The sequence below is a fragment of the Nothobranchius furzeri genome, chromosome 7 (assembly GCF_043380555.1).
Source record: "Nothobranchius furzeri strain GRZ-AD chromosome 7, NfurGRZ-RIMD1, whole genome shotgun sequence".
Taxonomy (NCBI): Eukaryota; Metazoa; Chordata; class Actinopteri; order Cyprinodontiformes; family Nothobranchiidae; genus Nothobranchius; species Nothobranchius furzeri.
Genome location: NC_091747.1, coordinates 56,374,645 through 56,401,659, shown reverse-complemented (window position 1 = coordinate 56,401,659; position 27,015 = coordinate 56,374,645). Strand labels below are relative to the sequence as shown.

The window sequence follows — 27,015 nt, the reverse complement described above, 5'->3', positions numbered from 1 at the left end:
TACAGCAAAAAGCAATGCATTACAGTAATTATTTACATTTGTACCGCATTGCTCCCAACACTGCCCACGAGCACTGAAACCATGGGAAACAGGACTCATGTCTCCTCTTTGGACTGTGCCCGGCTGGTCCCCATGGATAAAAGCCCGGCCACCAGGCGTTCGCCAACGTGCCCCACCTCCAGGCCTGGCTCTGGGGGACTCAGGGGGGGCCCGGTGACCCGCATCCGGGAGAGGGAACGCAGTTTCCATTTGTATTTCTTTCACAGGGGTCTGTGGGCTGCACTTTGATCCCTCACCTAGGACCTGTTTATCATGGGGGACCCCACCAGAGACATAAACCCATGGGTGGACTGGCCATGTGGTGTACCGGGCATTTCCCGATGCGCCGTTGCAAGAAGTGGGCCGGTCCGTCGCCGCCCCCCTAAAATGTCTCAAAACTCTAAAAAGTACAGAACTAAAATACAGATACAAGAAAACGAACTCATACAGGTGAGTTTTACGTTTAGAGTTGACAGTGGAGAAGGAATCAAAGTTGTTGATTTTAATGAATTTTTACTTTTGTGTGTTTAAGTAACTTTTGACATGGTTTTTTGAACTGTTGTTGCCATTTTTCTGTTGTTTTCTTGTCTCCTTAGATGCCGGGGCTCGGTTTAGTGAGCACCCTTCATGTTTTCCTATCAATACTCTGCTTTTTACACCCACATGGTTGCAAACATCCACTCAAGGGCAGGGCCCGAGCCCACTCTGGCCTTCCACTGTTAGCTAAGCTGCATCACTTGAGCAGAGGGAGGCACAGCACCTTGCTCAAAGGCACCTCAAAAGTTGGACCCACGAAAAAGCAAATGAAAGTTTGCCATTTTTCTTTCCAGGCCCTGCAGCCAAACTGGGAAACGGTTTCACTCAAATGTCACTCCACCGCTTTTCTGCTCGTTTTACTTGGTACCTTATGCAGGATTTCTTTTGGTTTTGTCTCTTTTTCGCTTTGCTTAGCTGACAGCGCTGGAGGATGGGGTCAGACACTCAAACTGCGAGGTCAGAGCTCACGAAGAAGAGGTCAGAGGCATCAAACACCTTGAGGAGCAAAAGGATGAAGAGCAACAGCAGCTACAAAATCAGCAACCGGTAAGGAGACACAGAAGAAAGAAGCTTTGCTCACCTCAGTAGGTGGTGTCTCAACTCACACAAATGGAAGTGATACGTTGGATGGGAGCAGGTGTCGTGTCTGGACCAACAGACAGAACAACTAAGCTGAGCTAAACACATGGCAGCAAGCCTTTCTTGAAATCTAAAAGTCAAAAACTGAGAAGTAGTTTAAGTTTATGAACATTCTGAAGCAAGGACATAATTTTCACTTTAGAAGTGAGGGGGACACGGGGGGGGGGGGGGGGTATCTTTACAATATGTTCTAATGGGAAACAGGCTTCAACACAAACGGTTGCTTTCCGCTTGGTCCTAGAGCTCAACCAGTGTCAATTTAATATAGCGTAATATATTTTTTGGACGGTAAAAAGTGCAGGGGTCAAAACTTGACTTTGGAAAAAGTGGGGGGGACATGTCCCCCCCTGTCCCCCCCCAAAATTACGTCCATGTTCTGAAGAAGAAAATGAGCTTTTCATTTGTTTGGGACCTAACCAGCTAAGCTAAGATCCCACAGCCAATCGTATCAATCCAGGAAATGTCTTAAAATAAAAATATATACATAAATACAGCTTGGATGTTAGAACTTTATTGTGTTACATATGTCTTCATCCACACCATCCAAATGACTAAACTTGACGAGACGAGCCTTCTGTTTGTCAACTTTTCACATCTAATTAAATTCAAACATGGAAAAAATGGGACAGAGACTTTAAACACGACGGTTATGACACAAACTAATTTATAATCATCTGAGGGTCATCTTGGGTAGTCATGTGACAGCAATGGACATGGACCAAATGAGGTCGTTCAGGTCCTCAGAGAGTCAGATGTGTTTTCCCTCGTATTTTATGAAAGTTGTCTGTGTAACCAAAGCACAAGCTCCTAATTATGGTCACAAGAAAGCCATAGTTTTCACATTAAGCCTTGTTAGGAGCTCTTTCATCCCGTAGCTGATATGAGATGCTTAAACAGCCATTAGCGCTTGAACTTTCAAATCTTGGATTCCTTACAGGAAAAGACTTCCTGTCACACGGATAGCTTGAGCTGGAAAAAGCAACAGAAAATTAAACTTGACCTTGTGTGTGTGCGTGCACGTGCATGCATGTGTGTGTGTTGTTTTGACACACACACACCTGTAGTGGGAGTTTAGTTCTTGGCTCTGAATTGGAGAATCACCTCTGATGACTCCTGTCCTCCTCTGGTTTGTCCTTTTTTCTTTCCGTAGGAGTAAGTTCCTCCCCACACTGTGTTATCCAGCGTTAGTGCTAGATGGGCCCTGTTAATCCCTGGTTGAACCAAGCCGCAGTGAACCACAGAAATCTAACTAGTTGGCTGTCATTAGTTGTAAACCCTCATGTTCTGATCCAGATTACAACCGGATTAACGTGGATGAACTCAAGCTGAGTGATAGAGTGGGTTTAACTTTCTCAACCTCTCCCCGTGAGAGGTGAGCTATGGTTGGATCCGGATTGTAACGCTGGGATTAAGGCTGGTTTCACTTCCTTGGTTCCTCTGTCATTATGACAAAGGTTACTGTAGAGCAGCGAGGCGGGAAAACTGTTACCGGTGTCTAATTATTGTGTTGTGTTCAGGTACATTCTGCCATATTGTAATTTTCTGTATTGTTTTGCTTATCTGAATAATGACATTTGGGATTTTAGTTGTTTCTGTCAGCAACTCATTTACAAATGCATTTAAATTTGTATAAAATGTACGCCCTTCCTTTTGCCCATCATCATTTCCCAGTTTGCTGGTTTTTCACATTGACTTTAAATGTAGCTTTTTCTTTCCTTCATGGGCTTTTACATAGAAAACATTTTTATTTTATTTTATGACTGGTTAAAATGCCTTTTAGCAGCACTAATAACTCAAACATACCAGCCATTATGGGGTACTGCTCCTATAACTTTGCCCCACACTGACGATAATACGCTTCCATAGAATGACTATGGTGCTAATTCAAGAATATTGGCTGATAAATGTTTTTTTTTCTTTGTTTCAGTTGACTGGACAAAATAATTGCTTCTCTAAAGAATGGAGTCACAAACATTTAAAAGAATGTGTCATTTGTCAGTGCATGTTTATGCATTTTAGGTTAAGGCATTTGAAGAGGAGCTGAAGAAGCAGACAGTGGAGATGGATCTTCTTCATCAGCAGCTGAAAAGAGCAAAAGATCAGCTTAAATGTGCTCGTTTGAAACCTTTGGTACAAGAAGAAATGGCTGCCATTTTCAAACAAAAATACACAACAGCAATGGAGAAAGTGCATATGTTGCAAGGATATGTGGAGCACCTGGAAGTGGAGCTACAGTGCTCACAGAAAAAGGTGTAGAATCCTTGATGCGTGGTTAGAGGCTTAATAGATTTAAACAGATCTTGAAATTTCCAAACAGAACACCCTTTCTGGTCCCAAACAAATCTGAGGTTATTATTCTGTTTTACAGCAAAGAGAACTTCAGTCAGCCGTTTATCTACTAAGCAAAGAGCTTTCCGAACTTCAGCAACAGTACGAGGAAAAGGTCAGCCAATGGGAGAGCTCGCAGGAGGCTTTTGACCAGTTGATGGATGAGCTCCAGACCAGTCAGACAGCACTGAGGGACAGTCAGCAAAAAGTGGACCAATGTAGGAAACTCCACGAGACCCTGCAGGACCACACGAGAAGACTCGAGCAGCAGGTAAGGAAAACGCAAAGTAACTATATATATATATATATATATATATATATAGTTTTACACTTTAAGCTAATGCTTCCAACTGGTTCCAGTGTTTCTTGAGCCAGAAACTGAAGCTTCACACTCTGCTGCTCTTGACTGGCTGGAAACTATAATAAACACTATTGGTGGTTTTGGTAGACATTAGTGGGAGGTCTCTACCTGCTTAACCCTCTGGATGCAGGTGTAGCGTTAGGAAGTTTATAATGGTCTGCCTCTAACAGCTGCCCCTTCACACAGTAACATCGCCAAGGTCGGACGCTTGGTTCAGTATGTTTACATTCCAGGAGAAGAGACAGAAGAACAGAAGAAGAACGCTTTTCATTGATTAATCAAAGTACTTTATTTGTGACAAGCTATATGGCAATGTGGCGGCTCATGTCATCAGCTTCTGAAGCCTCGTGGTAGCCTAGTCATAACAAACCAGATTCGCTACGTCAGCCTAGAGATTCTGAACAAAACACACACACACACACACACCAACACGAAACATCTAAATCCATATGCATTCATCATTGAGATAGTCCTGGTAGATTGTTAGAATTTATAATTATAGAAATTAAAGATTCTTAAACGATCCCAACTCTTTCTTTTCTTGTCTCTCAGTCAATACAGAGTGTTTAAGTAAACTCCCTGATGATAAAAACAACCACTTCTGATTGATTACTTGGATTGTATAAATATACAAAATCAGATAATTAAATTATCTAATTACAGTATATAAATATACAACTTCAAATCACAACACAGGCGTTGCAGATCAGCAACGTTAAAACCTACCTACATGGTTACTCCACATACGTATGTCATGAGCATGTTTCATCTCAGAAGTTCCCCTGAAGGACTTAGTTGTTCGTCCTTTTATCAAAACTTATTTTGAGCCTGAAAGGGTTAAAAGCGTTGCTGTGCTGGTTGATCATATAAAAGCTAGCTGTTAGCTTTATCTATTCATCAACCAACAGTAAAAAGCACAAGGAAATTATTTCACACTGGAAGCATCGACGGTGCGGAACGGCACCGGAATGGTTTACTCACGAGCCTCGCTGCAGGACAGTACACACCGGAGGAGTCTCGGCCGTGGAGCGGCTTCTCTGCCGTTCCTCACTCAACGCGCAAGATCACAACATCCCTCGAGACTTCAAAGGTCACTGTTTGTTTATCCCATCCAGCATTAAACTAAACACAAGGAAATGACGTTTGATATTGCTGTTTGATGTCATATATGATGTTGTTCCTCTCCACTGTCAGGGTTAAAGCCATGAAAACGCATCGTTGCGACACTCGAACGACACTGGGAGGAAATAAGCCGCTAGGTCACATGCATTGATGTAATCTGCTTAGATATGAAATCCCAATGCTGCAATGGTCTTATTTAGAAAATTACCAGAGATTTTACACTGAGACTGTGTGTGATTTCCTGTCTAGCCCTGTGGAAACGGATGTGTCCTAGAAGCGGTTCGCTGCAAAAATAGAACCCAATTCCATGTTTAGTAGTGCAGCGCGGCTAGATTGAGTCACCCCCATAGTGGGGCAGGAGTAGCTCAGGAGGGAGAGTGGGTTGCCTCATGATTGGAGGGTCATGGGTTTGATTCCAGCTCTTGCCAGGGGTATTCTGCTGTTGTGTCCTTGGGCTTCACCCAACTTGCCTGTGTTGGTGGTGGTCAGAGGGGCCGACGGTGCCAAATGGCAGCCTCGTCCCTGTCAGACTGCCTCAGGGCGGCTGTGGCTACAAAATAGCTTGCCATCAAAGTCAAAGTCAGTTTTATTGTCAATTCTGCCACATGTACAGGACATACAGAGAAATGAAATTACGTTACTCTCAACCTCTCGCTAAAGTACGGAAGAGAGAGAGAAACCACTGCGTATGCACGCGCCGCCAGCATTTCATTTAGATGAAAAGGGAATTACATGAGGATAAATTGGGGGAGGGAAACAACGGCATCCCAGAGTTACTCCCGACAGGGCGTAGCTTTGCAATACAAAAAAAACACCTCAAACATGTAAGCACGAACATCAACAGTTCACAACATGAGAGCCCAAGAGAAAGGAGGGGGGGCTGGGATCCTGTTTCCCCAGCGAGAGCAGCCATCTCAAGGCGCTCAGCCACTGTAGCCACAGGTGGGAGGGAGATCTTGGGAGGAGTGCAGAGCACAGTGACTCCTGCAGGTTGATGACCTCGCCAGGCTGAAGTCCACCAATCCGAAGGCGGGGGGGAGGTCGGGTTTTCACAGCATCTGTCTGCATTCCTTCGTGGGGGTTTGTTTTTCACATCTCGAAGGCTGCTATGGCGTCAGATTCGGATAACAAGACTTTGTTTGGGTCAGGCTGAGATAATTTCCCTCTCTGCCTTCAGTCTTTAACTGACCATTCCAGTCCTCCAGTGAAGCCAATTTAGGTTTTAAACATCTCCACACCGTCCGGTGACCCTCTCCGAGATGACATCCATTTTGCGCACCAATACCGGTATCGCCGCTAGAACGTTGTCCAGCTCACGATTCACCTCAATAACGTCCCAGTCTGTGAGGTCTCAACACGGACGGTGCTTTCCGTGGGTGTGGGTCGCCCTCCAATCACTCCGTCTTCCCAAATTTCCAGAAGACCAGATATCCTCCCACTCCAATCAGGAGAAATCCAGTGATCATCAGGCCAAACATCCACACGTCTTCGACGTCCTCAGTGGACAGCTGGGAGAGGCATACGATCCTCCACTCCTTCCAGGAATCGAGCATATACCCCGCCGGGTGTGTCCCTTGCGGGCAAGAGGGAGCCCCCATCTCCGTCCTCATTGTTGAAAAAATCGTACCAATCGCACACTAGCAGTGTGTGAATGTGAGCGTGTGTGAAAGCGTCTTTGAGTGTCTTAAATAAGTACTGTATAAGTTTGATGTATTATTATTGTTATTATTATTATTATTATTATTATTATTATAGTCTATAATGGATTCTATTAGAAGCGTGCCACTGTTGTTCCGTGCCGCAGCAGCCTTCAGTGTGAAGTAGGGGGAAGCAAAGAACGCGTGAACTAGACAAAGAACTAAAACCATCTAAAAAGTAGTCTTTGTTTCTGACTAGCAAACAATTATACATTCCTAAAAAGGTGCAAATTTCACCTTGTCTGACGACATCTGCTAGTCTTACGGCAGGGATGCTTATGGAAGTTGGTATTCCGCTTTCAACCAGTAAAGGGAAAAGCTTATTAAGTGTTACTCTAAGTTTGTCTACATTTATGTTTTGAATTGAACTCTTAAGTACACGTGCAACAGTTCAGCCAATAGCGTACCGTTGTGTCTCAAAGGTAAAAATGAAAGTACATTTTTACCCAAAGCACGCTTAACATGAATAGATGCCACAGTTAATCTGATTGTATTATTTTTATGGTCTTTTTCATCCTCCAGGACATTTTTTTCAGTTTTCCTAAAAATAATTTTAGAGTTCTTAACCATTGAGATCTGATAACTCAGTTTAGCTCAGTGGTTTATTATCTTTTTAATCCGTGTGTGTGTGTGTGGGCAGCCAGCTTCCTGCCAGAACCACCAGCGCTGTGTGAGCGCATGCATGAATATCCTCGTCTGTTTGCGTGTGTCCTTGCACACGTGCATGCGTGCATGCACAAGCGTGTACGTGGGCGTTGGGGTGTGTCGCTTAATATTTTCTCCCTTTTCTTCCTGTTTTATATTTACTACGTCATGCAACCAATGAATCATCTTTATTACGGAGAAATTTAATTTGGATGAACTTAACTGCTGCTGCCAAGGTCAGACGGGCAGAATGTCATTTTAATCCAATCAACTTTAATCTGTTGGTTATAAAAGAGTTAGGCTGTTGAAGAATGGCTGTATCTCAGGCCCTTTATTACACTGGCTAATGACTTTGATTGTGAGGCGCCTATCAAGAGGTTAGGAGTTCTTATGGAGCTCCACGTCCTGCTGATTCACTGCCTCGTGTCGCTGCTGGGCTCAGCTAACCCTAAAATCACTTCTGCTTTTGTTCAGTTTTACAATAAAATTTAAACCATAGAAAAATACTTTTTATATTTTAGGACATGATTGTAAATGTACAAGTGCCAGTATATAATAAGTTTTAGTGTTACTTGTTTAATAAATGAATGAGAACACCCAGTACAGCCATGGTATCTTAATTCTGTCTTTGCTCGGGTCAATTTGTATTCTGACAAGGTAATATTTCACTATAACATGAAAATGAATTCCAGAGGACAAGTACTGTAAAAATTTCTTTCCCATGAAGATTTCCCACTTTTAAATTGGCTGCTTTAATTTGCCAGTGAAAGGGCCAGGAGCTGGACGATGGAGATTCTGGACGGAGATACACGAGGCCATTTTATTAAATAATGAACTAAAGTGTCAATTGTAAAAAAAAAAAAAAGACATTTATTTTTTATTAGAAATCTTTTGTTATTTGTCATCAGTTAGTTTCTTTGTGCTTAATAAGTAAAATGATTATGATGCAATAAATGTGATAAATTATAAATGAGACATTCAAGAAGAAGTTGACTGAAAGAATTTTTTTTTTTACTTTTTTTACTCAACTAGTAGAAGCTAACTGTTAGCAATAGCAACACTACATAATGACAGAAATCCTTCAGGCTTGTGTTTATGGAGATAAAACATCAGCGCTGCAGAGCGAGCGCAGGCAGTGGAAGAGTTGCGTTGCTCTTAGCCAATAAGAGGCAACGTGTCCAAAGTCAGACAAATTCTGCTGTTTTCTTCCTCCCACTCATCCAGCTACATTGAGCGCCAGAGCTCTTTATCCACAGAGAACAACTCACAACAAGGCATTCGTTCATACTATAGAGCATTGCAAATGTATTAAATAATGAGTGGAAGTCTTTGTAGCTTTGTTGGAGTAAGCATGCTGTTGTCTGTATGTTTATGTCTGCACTATAAAGCCAAAGGGCAGTGAGCTTTCTAATTTGCCAAAAAACTCTGGAATGACCTCCCGCTCCGTGTGAGGGAGGCTCCATCTTTGGTCAACTTTGAGGTCTGTTCTAGAATCCCATTATTTTAATCTGGCTTTTGACTGTAGAGTCTCTTATTTTGAAAACTGTTGTGTTTTGCCTCTCTATTTTGTATTCTGTTTTTATAATATGCAGTTGTTGTTTTTTTTTTATTGTGCCATATCTGTTCAGCACTTTTTCAGCCATCGTGCTGTTTTTAGTGTCCTATAGGCGGTGTGTGTAGGTGGAATGTCATGGTATGTATTACTGACTATTGGTTATTGATTCCCCACAGAATCTAATTCTGGAGCAGAGATGTTGTCTCCATCAGCAGATACATCCTCAATCAGAGGAGGAGCATCTCAGTCTGCTAAAACTCAGACAAGAGCTTCGGAAGGTAGCTCTCTCTCTCTCTCTCTCTCTCTCTCTCTCTCTCTCTCTCTCTCTCTCTCTCTCTCTCTCTCTGTCTATATATATATATATATATATATATATATATATATATATATATATATATATAGATATATATATATATAGAGATAGATAGATAGATAGATAGATATAGTATGGAACTCAATAAAAAAATGACATTTTTCTTAAATTAGATGGTCTTGGATTAGATGGTAAAATATGGTCTTGTGGCCCAGGCTCTGCAGTCTTTTTAATTTGCTATTTGATGATATTTATTGATATATAGGGCAGGAAATGTGATGCTTAACTTTTTTGCCCCCAATTGGGGGATGCTCGGGCTTGCGTGTTAATTTTTCTAACAATAAAGTTTGTTAAAAACAAACTACAATGTAAAATGTGTGTATATGTTAAAGGTTTGCATGAAGATTACCAATAAAGTTGTTTTTTCTTTATATTAACAGCAATCTATTTTGGTCCTTCTTGTCTATTTCTGGGGGCAGCAGTAGCTCAGGAGGTAGAGCGGGTTGCCCCATGATCGGAGGATCATGGGCTCAAGGGTGTTCTGCTGCTGTGTCCTTGGGCAAGACACTTCACCCAACTTGCCTGTGTTGGTGGTGGTCAGAGGGGCCAACGGCACCAAATGGCAGCCTCGCCTCTGCCAGACCGCCCCAGGGTGGCTGTGGCTACAAGGTGGCTTACTGTCACTAGCAGTGTGTGGATGTTAGAGTGCATGCACGCGTCTTTGAGTGTCCTAAACAAGTGCTGTATAAGTTCGATGATGATGATTATTATAATAATTATTATTATTTTTACTATATTACCTGAATTGTCACTGAATGTATTTTATATTAGAATATTTATATGTATTGTTACGTTGATTTTACTTCACTATTTGTGTGTTTCAGGGCGCCACTGAGCCAGCTGAACGTCTTGCAAACTGCCAAAAAGCTATTCTTGAGATAAAGTCCAAGCTGGCACAAAAGTAACATCAGAGTCTGTGAAACTCTCATCCTCCTGCTCTGATCCAAGTGGCTGTCCTTGATTCTCTTCTCGTGTTCTTTCATCTCCCTCCACCCCTAACTCTCTCATTCTCCTACCTACAGTCTACAAAACTAATGCCAAACAGCAGCATTTGGGAATCTAACAGTGTATTCAAATCATGTCTTGTAAATAAGACAGCTGACGGTAATTGTTTCTGTACTGGGTGAATGTGGTGAATACGTCACTAACGGTTTGCTGTTCTCTGTAGAATACAGGAGAAGGATGATCAGAGTGGTGCCGCATCTCACCCGTACCTGAGCAAATGTCGGCGGCTGGAACTGGAGGTGAGATGTTTCCAAAAGGCAACAATATGCTTAAGCTGGATGGTATCAAAGCAACAGTATTCTCACAGTAAGAGTATATGGTTCATCTATGGTTGTTAAATGCAGATAAATACAAAGCATCACATCTGATTAGACATGTCCATCTTTCTTTTGCATGCACACGGTTTATTGGGTTTTTAGCATCAACCTGTGCATTTAACAAACCTATTGTTGTATTTGATGGAACCAAGAATCCTTCTCTCTAAGTAGATATCCTACAGGAAAACATCTGACCTTTGACCCTAAATTACAAGTTCGTCCAGAAATCCCTCAAACAGTAGCCTGGCGAAACATCATATATGCGTAAATAGTCTGGCCTCGACCCATAGGGCGTAGGGATGGCATCTGTGTTTGCACGCAATTGGACAACGCTAGGACCAATCAGAGCAATGAACAACGTGATGTTTTCAAAGTGATGAAAATCAGTAAACAAGGATGTCCGCCTGAAACCATCAAAATAAAAGAAGTACCTCCATTAGCTCATGTCTCTAAGAAAAACCCAAGTCTAAATCGTCAAAAGTTGGCGCCAAAGCCATTTTAAATGATCGCCACTTCTGAGCCATCTCCTTTGTAGTTATTTTATTTTGTCGCAACTCGGGTGCTAAGCCCGCCCACTGTCTCTCTACAAACAGAACGCTGTGATTGGCCCAGCTTAAACTAAGCCGAGCCAATGGAGAGCCTGTTGATGCTACACTGGAGTGAGGTTAGACTGACCTGCAGAGCAGTTGTCTGGACTTCTAGGCTACTTAAATGCTGCTGAAATACTACATTTCTGGTAAAAATGTGGGTCTAAATTCCTCTACAGTTGTTTCTGCCAAGGTCAATTAAAGCAGTTATCACGTTTAGGGGCGATAACTTTTAGCATGGGTCCAGGTTGAATTGGCAAACGTATTTCTCTTGAAATAATGAAATGATCATGTGAAACTATTCATGTGAGTTTGTATTTGCTGATCTGAACCATCTGAAGTCATGAGGCTGAGAACATTTGTTGGAGGTTCCATAAAAAGGTACTCTGACCATTACCAACACACACCACCCACTCATGACTGTCCTGCGATTGCCTGGCAGAAACAAATTACCCTGGCATTAATTAAAGCACCAAACAGTGCCAAGGCTAGTGAAACTGACTCCAATTAAGAACTCAATGGGACACTAAATATTCAAATTACTCAAAGTGGTGACCGTAGGTTGGCAGTGTGCCAACAACACTGGCAGTTGTTGACATATGTGTGTGTTTGTTTGTGAGTGTGTCAGAACCTTTTATGTGCACATGAATTAGTGAATATGGCACCAATCATTCATGGTAATGTTCATTTTGCACATTAATTTGAGCGCTGTGTGTTATTAACAAGCACAAAAACAAATGTTGGCAACGGGAGAGTTTTTTCTTTTCTTTTCACTTGCAGGTCCACGTATGCATCTGTCCTCTCTGGGATCATAGACACATTTTGGTTGAAGGCTACATCACTATTCATCACATGCATTATGCATATACATATTATTAATCATTATCATTATGCAAATGGACATAATTATACAAGGACTAATGATTTACATGATTGCTTTGTCGAGCATATTGTGTCTGAGAGGACAATTGACCATGAACAATTTTTTTGAGGAAAAGTGAAATTAAAACGTGCAATAAGAATAGCTTTCATGAAAAAGTAACTATTTACAGTGCAATGAGAAATGACGTGCCCCCATAGATTACTCCTCTGTTCTTGATGTGTTGTCAGATTTAAATGTTTCGGATAAACATTTCAGAATCAGACGAGAATCATTTGTTAAAAACTAACTCAGCATTTCAGACAAAGAACATATCAGCAGTGAAACACAGAGGTGGTAGTGTGATGGTCTGTGGCTGCTTCGCTGCTTCAGGATCTGAACCTTGCTATAACTGAAGGAACCATTCATTTTCTCCCCCATTAGAAGGATAAAATCTGACTTTTGGCCTTAAATAGGCCGTTAATCCTGGAAATCCGCTCATTGTGGTTGAATTAAAATTATTCTGTGGGATGAAATTTACCCGGTTATCACAAACACCTAATTGCAGTTGTTGCTGCCCAGGCTGCTGCAACCTGTTATTGGGCCTGTTACTTTTTTTCCATCATAAGGCCATGTTGCTTCAGATTGATTTATTACCTTAATAGGTAGGTTTGCGGCCGAGTGTGAAGCAGCTGGGATGAGGATCAGCACCTCCACATCTGAGACCATGGTTCTCGACCGGAAAAGGGTGGCTTGCCAACTCCGGGGGAGAGGTCCTACCTCAAGTGGAGGAGTTTAAGTATCTCGGGGTCTTGTTCACGAGTGAGGGTAGGACGGATCGGGAGATCGACAGGCGGATTGGTTCGGCGTCTGCAGTGATGCGGACGCTGAACCGATCTGTCGTGGTGAAGAGGGAGCTGAGCCAGAAAGACAGGCTCTCGATTTACCGGTCGATCTAGGTCCCAATCCTCACCTATGGTCATGAGCTTTGGGTAATGACCGAAAGAACGAGATCGCGGATACAAGCGGCCGAAATGAGTTTCCTCCGTAGGGTGGCCGGGCTCAGCCTTAGAGATAGGGTGAGGAGCTCGGACATTCGGGAAGGACTCGGAGTAGAACCGCTGCTCCTCCGGATCGAGTCAGTTGAGGTGGTTTGGGCATCTGGTCAGGATGCCTCCTGGACGCCTCCCTGGGGAGGTGTTTCGGGCATGTCCTGCCGGCGGGTCCCCGGGTCAACCCAGGACACGTTGGAGAGGTTACATCTCCAATCTGGTCCGGGAACGCCTTGGGGTCCTGCCGGAGGAGCTGGTGAAGGTGGCCGGGGAGAGGACGGTCTGGAGCTCCCTAGTTGGGATGCTGCCCGAACTCGGATAAGCGGAGGAAGACGACGACAATGACCTTAATAAATTATTTATTACTATCTCTAATAATTTATTAAGGTTTTAAAAATAGTTTCCTGATCTGCGTATTTGAATGAAGATTACTGTAAAGTCTGGCACAAGTCAATGACACAATGCAATCTTCCGGATTCCTCATAGAAACTTTTTACTGTAATGAACTGAACTCAACTGGAATGTTTTATTTTGTGAAGTGCCTTGAGACAACTCTTTTTACGATTTGGCGCTAAATAAATAAACTGAATTGAAATAATTAGTTTAAAAGCAAAAAAGAGAAGAGATTTTAAAAGGAGGGAAACATATGTTCTTGTTTGTAGAATGTATGTTTCATAATGTTGAACATACGTACGTTGGCATAAGGGAATTGATGTTCATATGTGTTTTAAAATCTCTAGTTGCATTTATACGTTTCTAGAAAACATTGTAATTAAAAGTAGAATAACACACACACACACGCACACGCACACGCGCACACGCACACACACACACACACACACACACACACACACACACGCACACGCACACGCACACACACACACACACACACACACACACACACACACACATCGGGGCTGAAGAACTAACCAATACGTTTCCAAAATGCTGACTTAAAAATAAGAACATTGAACAATCCTAGCAGGATTTAGGTACAACTCAAATTTAAACTTTAATTTCCAGGTTTTCCAAGCAGGTGCAAACCTAGCATCAAAATAAATAAATAAACATTTAAAAGCTACTTATCACAGATATGTTTTAGCATCGTTTTGAGACCAGAATCAAAATGCATTCTTGCTCCAACCCAAGCCTGAATCACCACATAAACCTGATTATCTGTATCTTTTGATGTTTTTCTCATTCTGCAGGTGCACCTGCTGCTCCTCGGGCAGGTGGAGGAGCAGTTAGAGGGGATGAAGTATGAGTCTGAAAGAAGATGCATAGAGTTAAATGTGCAGAGAGGAGAGGTGCAGAGACTTCGGGAGGAGTTACGAAACAAGGAGGAAAAGACCAGGAGCACCATGACGGAGAACCGGAGACTGCGGCGGACGCTGGAGGAGCTGTGCAACAAGCACCGAGTAACAGGTGGCCTTTGTTTTGTGACGTAATCACATATCAACTTTTTTATTTTCTCACAATTACACAGGTGCATTTTACGAAAGTTTATTTTTAGAAAACGTTGCCCGATGTCTTTCTGGTGATGCAGAACTTACAGGAAGTGTGGGCTCTCTTTTGTGTTAGCAAAGCAGTTAGCTTTATCAGTATCTTGATTCTGTTACTACCTGTCTGCATGCACTGCACCTTACACACACACACACACACACACACACACACACACACACACACTGAGAGAGAGAGAGAGTCATAAACCAGATCATTGCCATACAGCTAAAGCCGTGTGCCATCGAATGAAAAGCTCAGTGTGTGTGTGTGTGTGTGTGTGTGTGTGTGTGTGTGTGTGTGTGTGTGTGTGTGTGTGTGTGTGTACGATGGTGGCCTTTGTAGTAGTGTGTCAGTGCAGGAATGGTGATGTTTGGGTCTCTCTGGGCACAGAAATGTCTCATTAAGAATTAACGTACATATCTACGGTCACGGCAGGCAAACACCTCACATACGCACGCTCACAGTCAGTTCTTCCAACTCCCACTGCTTTAATTAGCACACACACACACATTGGTTCTCTAAGGTACAAACACACACACACACACACACATTCGTACACAGACACAATCCCCTATTGTCCGCAGAGAGATGAATCTGAGGTCTCTTCTCTGTGGCAGACAGTGGCTGGCTTGCTCAGTGAACAGTGCTCATTAACAAGATCGAGACAGAAGGACAACGCTGTGTAGCTTGGCCTTTTGTCTGTGATCAAAACGCATTCCCTCAACTCTACTCTCCACACAAAACCACATATTATTCAGCTTTTACCTTCAGCAGATACAGTCCACCAATGAAGAGCCAATTGTAATGACTTAAGAAGAATAAATATGCATTATTGTAACAAAGGGGACTTTGTTTACCTGGATAGAGCAGCGGTCTCAATAAACCGGGTTAGGAGTCAGCTTGAAGAATTACCGCCATGAACAAAAAGCCTTTTTATTGCCATAAACCTGTGCTGTCCTTGTTTTGTATTACACAAATGACACGCGGAGTGGTGAAAACTACATCGATTGATGGGAGATGTGTTACAGAATAAAGTGGACCGGGAGGACTGGTGGCTTAGAAAGATGATTGTTAAAAAAGAATAAAAAAAACTATCTGTCATTTCTTATTTTTAATTTTTACTTTGAATCACAGGATGACTGATTATCACTGTTTCAAACATTTGGTAGAAAATGCAATTATGTGTTAAATGCTTTCAGTATCACAAACAGCTACGCCTACATACTCATTGGTCGCTTTATTAGGTACACCTGACCAGCTGTTTACAGAGAAATCTAAACAGAAAACCACGCGGCGGCAGCTCCGTGCATGACACGGCCAAGACGAGTTGTTGAAGTTCAAACTGAGGATCAGAGCAGAGGACCAAGTGCATGAATTCACTTTTAAAGATGTGGAACGCTGAAAAAACGTCTCTAAATGATTTTTTTCTGACTATAATTGGCCACTAAGGTTATCTTCCAAATCTGAAGCTCAGCTGTGATGTGGCTCATTTCTAATTCCTATAAATGGTGCGTCAGTGTTTTGTACCCCCCGAGAACAACTTACAAGGCATTCATTCCTACTATAGAGCATTCAAACTGTATTTATTAAATGAGTGTTCAACACCTTTAAAGTGATTTGAGCTGCAAAATCCAGATAGTGCATAAGAACAGAGGTCATGGTTCCACCCTGCCTTGTGTTAACAGCTCAGGCTGATGATGGTGGTATATTAGTATGAAGGAGATGTTCCAGGCCTACACTGGAATACTTAGGACCAATTGAGCACCATGTTTACCACGTTCTAAAGCTTTCTTGCACCACGTCACAAAGCTCAGACCGTCTTGAACATGATGAGTCCTATGGATTCTACCGGCCTCCACAGCCACCAGGTCTCAGTCCAGGGAGGTGGGGGCCCTGGTACCAACGCATAAAACATGCCTGGTGGGTTTTTGATGTGAACTCTGTGTACATGGACATACATGGGCAAAATATCACATTAAAAGGATTCGGTGGTCTAATAAAAGGATAGAAATAAAAAAAAACAACATTTGTAACCCAGGAAATGCCACAGTGATGAGACCGAAATGTTTAAAGGCAGCTGGACCCAATCAGACTCTGTCAGGGTCGGCCACAGAGACCCAAATGACCGGGATGATTAAAAAGATTAGAAAAAGTCTTTAAATGGGATGCATGGCCCTGTGTGTCAAACGAGCCGTCCGTCACATTTCACTCTCGGGATGAGCCTGGGCGTGTTTGGTACTTCGGACAAACGCACATGTTGTCTGCATCTGCTTAAAACCAACCTAAGAATTGAACCCGTGAGATACTTTTGTTTAAGCAGATGTGTGCTGCAAAAAAAAAAAAAAAAGGTCACGTTAGCACTCTCTGTGCTGCTGATGCGCATCTGCCCATCATGATGATGAAATCATTATGTGTGCACGTGTGTGCACGTGTGTGTGTGTGTGTGTGTGTGTGTGTGTGTGTGTGTGTGTGTGTGTGTGTGTGTGTGTGTGTGTGTGTGTGTGTGTGTGTGTGCGTACGTACGTACGTGTGCATATGTGTGCTCTGATGTCAGACCTGGATCCCCCGGACACACAAATGCGCCGGCCTCTCTCCTCCAATTCACCTCTATTACTAGCTATAATCCCATTTCACACTCTATCGATCCCCAAAACTGTTGTTTGCCGGAACCAGCAGCAAACACTGGCATTTCTCCCCATCATTTCACCACTGTTGTTCTTTATTACTCAAAGAAGCTGCGCCCTCCCCACCCCACCTGTACCCTTCCACCTCCCCTCGTCTTGCAGCTAGCACAGCCCGGCTGAAATATGAATTATGAATGTATGGCTAATAAAAGAAAAGGGGGGGGGGGGGGGAAACGGGAGAGAGTTAGAGATAGAGAGAAGTGGTTGGTGGAAACATCAGAGAAAATGACTCCTTTACAAGAGTCTATTGATCAGTTTCTATCAAAGGAGGATGTCAGACATGAGATTACCTGGCAGTTTGAGCATTAGGTGCCGTGTGTTATAGCCCCAGGCCCTTGTACCGCTGCCAGAGGATTGTAAATAAAGCGGAGAGGAGAGAGCAAGAGGGGAGTGTATTGGGGTGTAAGTGTGTGTGAGTTTGAGTGTGTGTGTGTGTGTAAGTGATAGTCTTTGTGAGCCAATGTTGTTGCGCATATTAGTGAACTCTCTTTTTTTTATCTTGTGGTTATATTGATGTGCACGATGGTGTGCGGCTGTGCGCCGGCGCCTTTTGGCTTATACCCAAAAGCAGTGTTGCAAGCTTATGAAACTTCAGAAAGAGAGAGAAAGAGTCTTGGGAGGCTTTGGGACGTCTCTCGGGAGCACCTCAGCCGACTACGAATCCCCCAACAAAGCCAAAGGAAGCTCCCATGAAGCCTTATGAAGCTTTTGTGAGGGCCTGGCAGGGCCCAGCCCAGCCCCAACCACTGATTCAGGGTTAGCAAGGTTTTCATCCTTCTCGTGTTAAAGGTTAGCAGCGAGAGCAGGGTAATCTGACCGCAGATCTGTGATTATAGCCTGATGCTGTTTGATGGGCCTTGAAGTGAAGGCGTAGCGAGTGAGAGATCGGGAGCGAGGGAGAGCGTTAGATCGTGGACTAACATCACAGCGTAAGTTGTCAAGCCAGAATAAAAGGGTCAAAGAAGAGTCTTCGACTGGGAGACTGACAATCTTAGATTGTGGCTTGCTGTCATAACTTAACCCACGGTTGTAAAACACGCCATCTGCAGATTCTGGACTTGTGTTCCTCTTTAGGACACTCAGAAGTGTCAAAGTGCATAACACTCCACAGATCCCAAGTGAAAGTGGAAAATTGTCAGTATTTGGTCAAAACTCTCCAAAATGAAGCGTAGCCTTTAATGTGTGTTAATGTGTTTTACGACCGGGCATGGACGTAATTTTTGGGGGGGGGACATGTCCCCCCCACTTTTTCCAAAGTCAAGTTTTGACCCCTGCACTTTTTACCATCCAAAAACAATATTACGCTATATTAAATTGACACTGGTTGAGCTCTAGGACCAAATGGAAAACAACCGTTTGTGTTGAAGCCTGTTTCCCATTAGAGCATACTGTAAAGATCCCCCCCCCCCCCCCCCGTGTCCCCCCCACTTCTAAAGTGAAAATTACGTCCATGCGACCGGGCATTTTAAATCCCTGACTTTTATTATTTTACTGTGTCTTTTTATTGACCGTGATTATCTGCCTTGTTGTGTATTTTACTGTTGACCGTGTATTGTTTTATATTGTGTTTTTACTTTTTATTCTGTACAGCACTTTGGTCGGCTGCCATGCCGTTTTTAAACGTGCTTTATAAATGAAGTTGGTATGGTGTGTTAATCCCACCCAAGTTAACGTTAAGTTCATTCTCAGGCAACTTTTATCAGTGCAACATGTTTGTGTGCAAACAAATAAAGTTGGTGTAAACGGTCATTTGGTGCAGCTAATTGCTCTCTCTGTGGCCTCCTCTTTTGGGAGGGGTCACAGAGGTCACCTGAAGAATAATGCCTCCAAAATGAATTTGATCTCCACCTCAAGTTTTCACGTCTCAGCTTTTATTGATTATTGAAATTCACAGCAAACTTTCACCTCGAGGTTCAATAAAATAGCCACAGTAGAGTTATCTCTTTCTCCCTCTCTCACTCACACACACACACACACACACACACACGCACACACACACACACACACACACACTTAGATGCATACTGTAGGTAAAGATGTTTGTTCTTCATAAAATATTTAACACTTCCAGATGCAGCCTCAATTTTCATCTGGCTTCGATTTAAACAGTTTGGATGCAGCAAAACAATAAATTATTGTTAGTTCTATTAAATGTAGATTTCCTTTATTGTGTCTTTTATTTTTATTGCTTTTAGCTTTTTTTTTTTTTTGCAGCACATCACTGTTATGGACCGGGGCGGGCGGCCCTAAAAGCATTACAAAAAAATAACTTAACATTTTCTCTTATTTCTGTGGTTTTCCTCTGCCAAATGCACACATGCAGCAAAATCAACCCTGTAAATATTCAACACACACATACACACACACACACACACACATTCTTCATATTCTGTGCGCACACCCTCTCAATATTCACTAGCCTTGACCACCGCCGACTGACAGTTTATGTTATATTCAATGAATTCTGGATTTAGTGCAAAGGTTTCAGGAGCGATGGGAAACATTGACTCACAAAACACCGCAGAGAACAGAAGCAGAGGAAGGCGGCAAATCCTAAAATTCATATTCAAAATGGAAAAGGGCCTAACGAGCAAACCTGCCGAGTGGTTTATTATGCACCCACTCCGTGTGCTAAACTACTAAGTGTAGGACAAAGGGGTTTTATTACATGTAGATATGGGAGACCGCTTGAAAGGCAACATGAAGGCTCTGCAGGGTGAGCTCAGAGAGTGATTAAGGTAAAGACTGCCATCTATTGACCAAAACAGGAAGCGCTTCTCCTTTTGGTTCAACACAAGGGCAGCCGGGATAAACCAGTGCTTTCATTCCTTCCTTTTTCTGCTCCTGCAACACATCCAGGAACCTCCTTCTTTTCTGTTTCTGTTTCGGTTTTCCAGTTAGAAACCTGAAAAAAATCCAGTTAACTTCATATGTGCATTTTGAAAAAAAAATAATAATAAATTTCCCTGCAAAAACATCATATTTGTTTATTTGAATGAATAAAACAACATGGCTTCCATATTGATCACCCCCGCTTTGGCTCTAAATTAGCCCAGGTGAAGTGAATTTCAACCAACATGTTGGTGAACTGTTGCACTTTCACTTTTTCCTCCTCTTGTCTGTCATCCTCTCCTCTCCTGTCGTCTCCTGCTCAGTGGAGGAGTTGGCAGCACGTGCAGACGAGGCGAGGCGGATGGAGGGGCACCTGAAGGAGGGAAAGCTATCAGAGGAGAAAATACGGTAAGCAAGGAAAGAGGAGGAAGAGAGGCATCCTCTCCGGCTACCTTTATTTGCTTTTTCCGTACTCCCCTGTGTGTGTGTGTGTGTGTGTGTGTGTGTGTGTGTGTGTGTGTGTGTGTGTGTGTGTGTGTGTGTGTGTGTTAGTCAATAACATTTAGATGTTTTACGTGTGGCGTACAGTAGGCCTCTCAACTGAACATGTGTGGGACAGAGCCGCCCCGAGCTCGAATCTTTGGTCAGGTATAGAATTTCTGATTTATTTCTTGATTATTTTTGGATTAATTTTAAAAAAATGTTAAAAAGGTGAGAAAACAAGATGTTAGGAGGTGGAGTTCAAAGGCAAGGCCCCCCAGTTGACCCCTGTGGGCTACCAGCTCCGTGGCGATGACATCAGCATGCCTGTTTAACCCAGAATAGTGTGTGTGTGTGTGTTTTCCTGAGTCTGTTTGTGCACACATAGCTGTGGTCGTGGCTTCAGCATGACCTCGCCGCAACCGTCTCGGGGAGTTTCTCAGCCGAGCGATCATGGAACATTTTCATCGTCAACTCAGTCCGGAGACATGACGGGCCGCGTTCTGAATTCTTACATTTTGATTAGATTAGAAGTAATTTTGGGTACGGCGATGGTGAAACAATGTCTGGATATTAGATCCGTTTGCAGAACCGTGCTGTTTACTGTTAACCCAGTATTATCTAATAACTGCAATGACATGAAAGGTTTTTAAAGCAACAGCACCATGCTAATGGCTTCCATCTGTGCTGTGGGAAATCCCCGTCTTTCTCCACAGGATGCCTCCTCTCTCTATCCTTCCCCTCCTCACACTATCACATGTTCTCTCCACGGACCAGCCGCTCGGGCGCTTCGCTTTCCTTCGTGTTTCGCCTCTTTCTGTTATTAAAACCTACTTTATTAGAAACTATTTTAAAGTTGCCGCCAGACCGCTCTGTCCGTGTGCGGCCCGCTTCTTTGGAATATGAATTTTATGATTTATGTGTCACTTTTTCTGCTGCGTTCGATCATGATTCCATCAGAACTCGCAGGAACATTTGCTGTCAGGGTTAGGGTTGTACTTAATAATCATTTCTGTTCCCTTTAAAATGCTACATTAAGGTTTTGCCAAAGGGAACTCTCTTTTTCACTGTTTAGTACATCGGTCAGGTCTATTTTATTTTTCTTTATTTTTAATTTTTTGGCCACAGATTGATTTTGTACAAAGCAGCTATCAAACAAACATCTTCAAATATGCTAAATAAAAAGAAGAATGCATCACATTTAAGTTTTCTGCATTTTATTCATATTGTTTTCTACTCCTATCAGTGTTTGAGTGGGCCGGTCACCATACAGGTGTTACACCAAATTCTGCGACCCACAACAATTTGTGACCCCAGGGGGATGTGTTGCATTTTGTTGCGTCTGCACATCCTGAATTGGCATAAAAGAAGAAGATGCTATGTTAAAACCGTAAACTACGTAAGCTTTGAGGAAGTTGTGCGGCGAGGACCATGGTCACACAATACGATGGTGGCATCTGCATCTCAGTAATAATGCAGATGTCAGAGGTCAAATGCACTTTTTTTTAATAAACTACATAATCAGAGAAGTTACCAGAAACAGTTTGTGTGATGTAAAAATCATTATAACTGAAGTTACAGTAAGGTCCTACAATATGATAGTGGCTATCACAGAATGTGACCATCTGCATTTCAGTAATAATGCAGATGACTTTAATTTTCACTAAAGCTAATAACAACAAAAGACGTTTCGTGATGTTTGTGTCATTTTATTTCCCTTTTATCTCCACCAGTACATATGAGTGTGACAGGAAAAAAAAAACGTAGCAACCAGATAATCTGCAGTGGTTTCTAATAAACTGAGGATGTAGATCACAACAATTTATTTCAATAAATGGAAGTTCTGAACATTTTACCTGCGGACCTCGCATGTTGTAAAATCAATGTTTAACGTTAGCAAACATTTCTGGTCAAAGCCCTGGTTATCGCTGCATTTATTGTCTCGTTTGTTTGTAATAAACATTAACAAACGCTCTTTTTAATATCCATGCTCCGCGCCGCACAACTTCCTCAAAGCTTACATAGTTTACGGTTTTAACGTAGCATCTTCTTTTATGCCAATTCAGGATGTGCAGACGCAACAAAACGCAACACTGCCCCCTGGGGTCACAAATTGTGATGGGTCGCAGAATTTGGGGCAACACCGACACTTTTAAAATTATTTCTCATCCCACTGGGACTTTTTCTACTGTTTGGTGTGTACTGGTATTTTGTTTGGGGGGTCATTTATCAGCCAACATTTCTAAATTTGTGCTTTCTGCTGAACAACAAAAGTAAATTATTAAGTACATTTTATTTATGTAGCACTTATCACAGACATAGAATCACAAAGTGCTTCACACAGATCAAAACAAAATAAAACAAAGTCATAAAATCATAATGATCTCAAAACAGAAACAGATTAACATCAGAAAAAAATAAAGTCGTAAAATTATAAAATGTCATAAACAGATGAAAGATTAAAATTTTGAGTTAAAAATGAGAAAATAAAAGATTTTGGTAAAAGCAGCTTTAAATAAAAGGGTCGTACCTCTATCTGGTTAACGGCCGTCAGAGGGGTTCTTCCCCCGCTCTATTCCACCATCCCTGCCCTCCTGGTGGGCAACGTTTCTTAAGGGGTACCAGCATTTATTCTTTTCCACTTTAATTGCTGACTCTAATATAAATAATCGGAGTATTTTTGTCTTAATAAAAAACGCCGGAGACCGATGTATACAAAACAAAAAGATGAATATCTATATTTTAAATTGTTCTGTAGTTCTTTGGCCCAGTTCAAAAGACTCCACAGATCAGGACCAGTCCTGGGGGTGTAAGGTGAAACTGGATAAATTAGAAGATGGTGTAAAGGTCTGTTTGCTTCAATGATTGAACTTTAGACTGAGAGACCATCTAAGGGCTCAGGAACCCTTTCTAGCTGTTTTGGAGCCTATTGAGCCTTTTTACAATATTCCAGTTGTCTGAGATTTTGAAAGTAGCGTTTTTCATTAGCTGTACGCCATAATCTTCACAATTATAACAAAGGCTGAAATATCTGGCTTTGCATCTAACGAGTCAGTAAAATCCTTGTTGCATACCTCAGACCTCTGCCCTAAAGCAGCCCTAAATTTTACCATCTTTAAACTTCTCACTTTTGTAGGAGGGTCAGCAAGAGGAAAAGTGTTGACGTGTTGTTTGGGTTTCTGAGTGTGTAGACGTGGTGGTGGTGGGGGGTGTTTAGGCTCAAGAGTGGCCGAAGCGAGGCTGTGAGGAGAGGTTTGTGGAAATGGTAATCATTTGTTGTATTGATTCGGCTGTAGCCGGGGCAGTCGGCACACGCAAACTCACTCGTGCACATCCTCGAGCGCGCTAGCAGACACCAACCAACTCGCAGCCCTGCAGACGCACACAGTGGCGTTGTAGAAATAGACCCCTCCATATTGATCTCCTTCACATTCCCTTAGCTGAACTGCCACATGCACAGGCACATACACACACACACACACACACACACACACACACACACACACACGTTCATGGGTCTATTTGAACACTTCATGGTCCAGTGACAATGCTGCGTGACGTTTTTTAGGATCAGACTGAACTCATGTGAAGTTAATATTAGTGTAAAGATGAATGTTTTGGATATCTTTATGGATCTGTTTTATTGGTGTTCTGCTTCTTTTTGATGCAGATCATTAGCAGAAAAGCTGGAAAAGGACATGGTGGAGTACCAAAGGAGGCTTCAGGAAACTGTTGATGAGAAAATCAGGGCGGACAGAGAGAAACAGGAGGCACAGGAGCAGGTAAATGATCAGTAAATGCATAAAGGAGAAGAAAAGATCTTTAATAAAGCGCCTCTCGGGATAAAAAACGAGAGGTGCTCCACATGAACCCACATTTTAAATAATAAAAAATAAAAATTATTATTTTTTAATATAATTAAAATAATAAAGAAAATTGTGAGAAAAAATGTGAGAAAAGGAAAAGAGAAAATTAACTAGAAAAATTGCATTTATTGCACAAATGCTGTTTGAATGCTGGATAGCTGAAACTGTAAGCTGAAGCTGCTGAACAGCTGAACTGAAGCTGAAATTAAGCAAAACTGTCCAAATGAGCTGAATGTCTTGAAAGATGTAGAAGCAAAAAGCACCAACAAGCAAAAAAAGCACACAAAGTAAGTGAAGAATCAAGAAAACGAATCCTAAATAGCAGAAAACTCAAAATCTCTGAACACTGTTTAAAAGCTAAAATGTCTAAACACCTGTTATTTCAGTAGGACTAGTTTAACAGTTTAATTTTTACATTTAGCTGAACTGTGAAATTAGCATCATACGCTGAATTCAGAAACTATTTGCTGAAGCTGAAACTAAGCAAAACTGTTAAAATGAGCTGAACATTTTGAAAGATTTAGAAGCAAAAAGCACCAAAATGTAAATAAAGCACAAAAAGTGAAGAACGGAGAAAACAATCCTAAACAGCAGAAAACTGAAATCTGAACATTATTTAAAAATCTGGACAGCAAAAATGTCTAAACACTTGTTGTTTGAGTAGGACTAGTTTAACAGTTTAATCTTTACATTTAGTTGAACTGTGAAATAAGTAGCATAAGCCGAATTCAGAAACGGATTGCTGAAGCTGCTGAATAGCTGAAGTGAAGCTGAAACTAAGCTAAACTGTCAAAATGAGCTGAATGAATTTAAAGATTTAGAAGCAAAAATCACCAACAAGTGTAATAAAGCTCAGAATATAGGTGAAGAATGGATAAAAATGCTAAACTGCAGAAAACTTTAATCTTTCAACATTGACTAAAAACTCAAACTTTGAAACGTTAAACAGCTGGCATTTGAATGAGAATAGTTTAACGGGTACATTTTTACAATTGGCTGGACTGAGAATTTAGAAATATTTGCTGATATCTGAAACTGATAGATTAACATATGTTCAGATTTGATATGGGATGGATGAATGGTTGGATGAATGAAATAACAGATGGATTGTTGGATGGATGTTAGATGGTTTATTGGATGGATGGATGGATGGATGGATAGATAGATAGAAGCATGTACGGATTTATATGTAGATGGATGGATTCCTCAGGCCAAGCTGATCAATTTGATGTCTCACATGTGTGGGTGTGTAATTCCATTTAGTCAGAAGATGATTGACCACTCTCAACCAATCAGGGAGCTGGGAGGGAGCGGGGCACTTTCCCACCTTCTGACGGTCAATCAGATTGAACTTATTTCTAGTTTTAAGTACAAACAGTTCAAAAAGATCAAAAACAGGAGTCTGTTATTGGCTCAATATTCTGCTTTATATATTCATTCCTATGAGACTTGGTTAAAGTGATTTGTAGTTCCTTGTGTTGCCATGGTAACAGATGACAGGAGTCTGCATTAATAAAGCTATGTACAATAACACATGACTTATTTAAACTTTGAATAACATTTCTATATTAAAGTATGTTGATACAGTTGTGTCTAAAATGTTGTTAAATGTTGTTGCTAAGCACGTTGCCATGGTAACGCAGAACGCAATATCAAGTTAATACAAGACTCCTGGGACCAAGCAGGTTGAATTGATGTACCATATGTGTGGGTGCACATTTCCTTTTAGGCAGAAGACGATTGAAAACTCTCAGCCAATGAGAGAGCAGCGAAGGAGGAGGGGGTGGTTCCTGCCGTCTGACTAGTGTTAAAATGCTATGCTGCTAGTTTTAAGTGTATAGAGCTGGTTGGTTGTTTGGTTGGATGGATGGATGGATGGATGGATGGATGGATTCCTTAGGTCTAGCCGATCGATTTGATGTCTCACATGTAATTCCATTTAGCCAGAAGATGATTGACATCTCTCAACCAATCAGGGGGCTGGGTGGGAGCGGGGCACTTTCCCACCTTCTGACGGTCAATCAAATTGAACGTGTTTCTAGTTTTAAGTACAGATAGTTCAAAAAGATCAAAAACAGGAGTCTGTTATTGGCTCAATATTCTGCTTTTTATATTCATTCCTATGAGACTTGGTTAGAGTGATATGTAGCTTCTTGTGTTGCCATCCCCAGAATTTTAAAAACTGTCTGACAATAAAAACCCCTTCACAACACTCATCCTCCGGCACACACACACACACACACACACACACACACACACACACACACACACACACACACACACACACACACACACACACACAAATATATGATAAAAAACTGTTTAAAAATAGCGCGTATAAAAAAATACATAATGTAAATAAATAAATAGATAAATAACCTAATTAATTAATTTATTAATTTAAAAAGTGAGAGTAATCAGTTAAAAGCTAAACTAAAAAGATGGGTCTTGAGCCTGTTTCTAAAAACATGAACGTTCTCTGCGGCCCTGAGGTCCCCTGGCAGCTCGTTCCCTCGGCGAGGACCATGGTACCG

General features: G+C 41.9%; 1 protein-coding gene across 1 annotated transcript in view; it reads left to right on the top strand.

Annotated features, from left to right (window-relative positions):
- LOC129167081 (myosin-9) overlaps positions 1 to 27,015 on the top strand; it is a 121,475-nt gene that overhangs the window by 38,689 nt on the left and 55,771 nt on the right. The window contains exons 5-13 of the mRNA XM_054751092.2: positions 991 to 1,122; positions 3,235 to 3,465; positions 3,584 to 3,814; positions 9,100 to 9,201; positions 10,121 to 10,197; positions 10,465 to 10,540; positions 14,325 to 14,541; positions 20,459 to 20,543; positions 24,286 to 24,397. Of these exons, the coding sequence (XP_054607067.2) occupies positions 991 to 1,122; positions 3,235 to 3,465; positions 3,584 to 3,814; positions 9,100 to 9,201; positions 10,121 to 10,197; positions 10,465 to 10,540; positions 14,325 to 14,541; positions 20,459 to 20,543; positions 24,286 to 24,397 (1,263 nt within the window). The remainder of the gene's footprint in view (positions 1 to 990; positions 1,123 to 3,234; positions 3,466 to 3,583; positions 3,815 to 9,099; positions 9,202 to 10,120; positions 10,198 to 10,464; positions 10,541 to 14,324; positions 14,542 to 20,458; positions 20,544 to 24,285; positions 24,398 to 27,015) is intronic.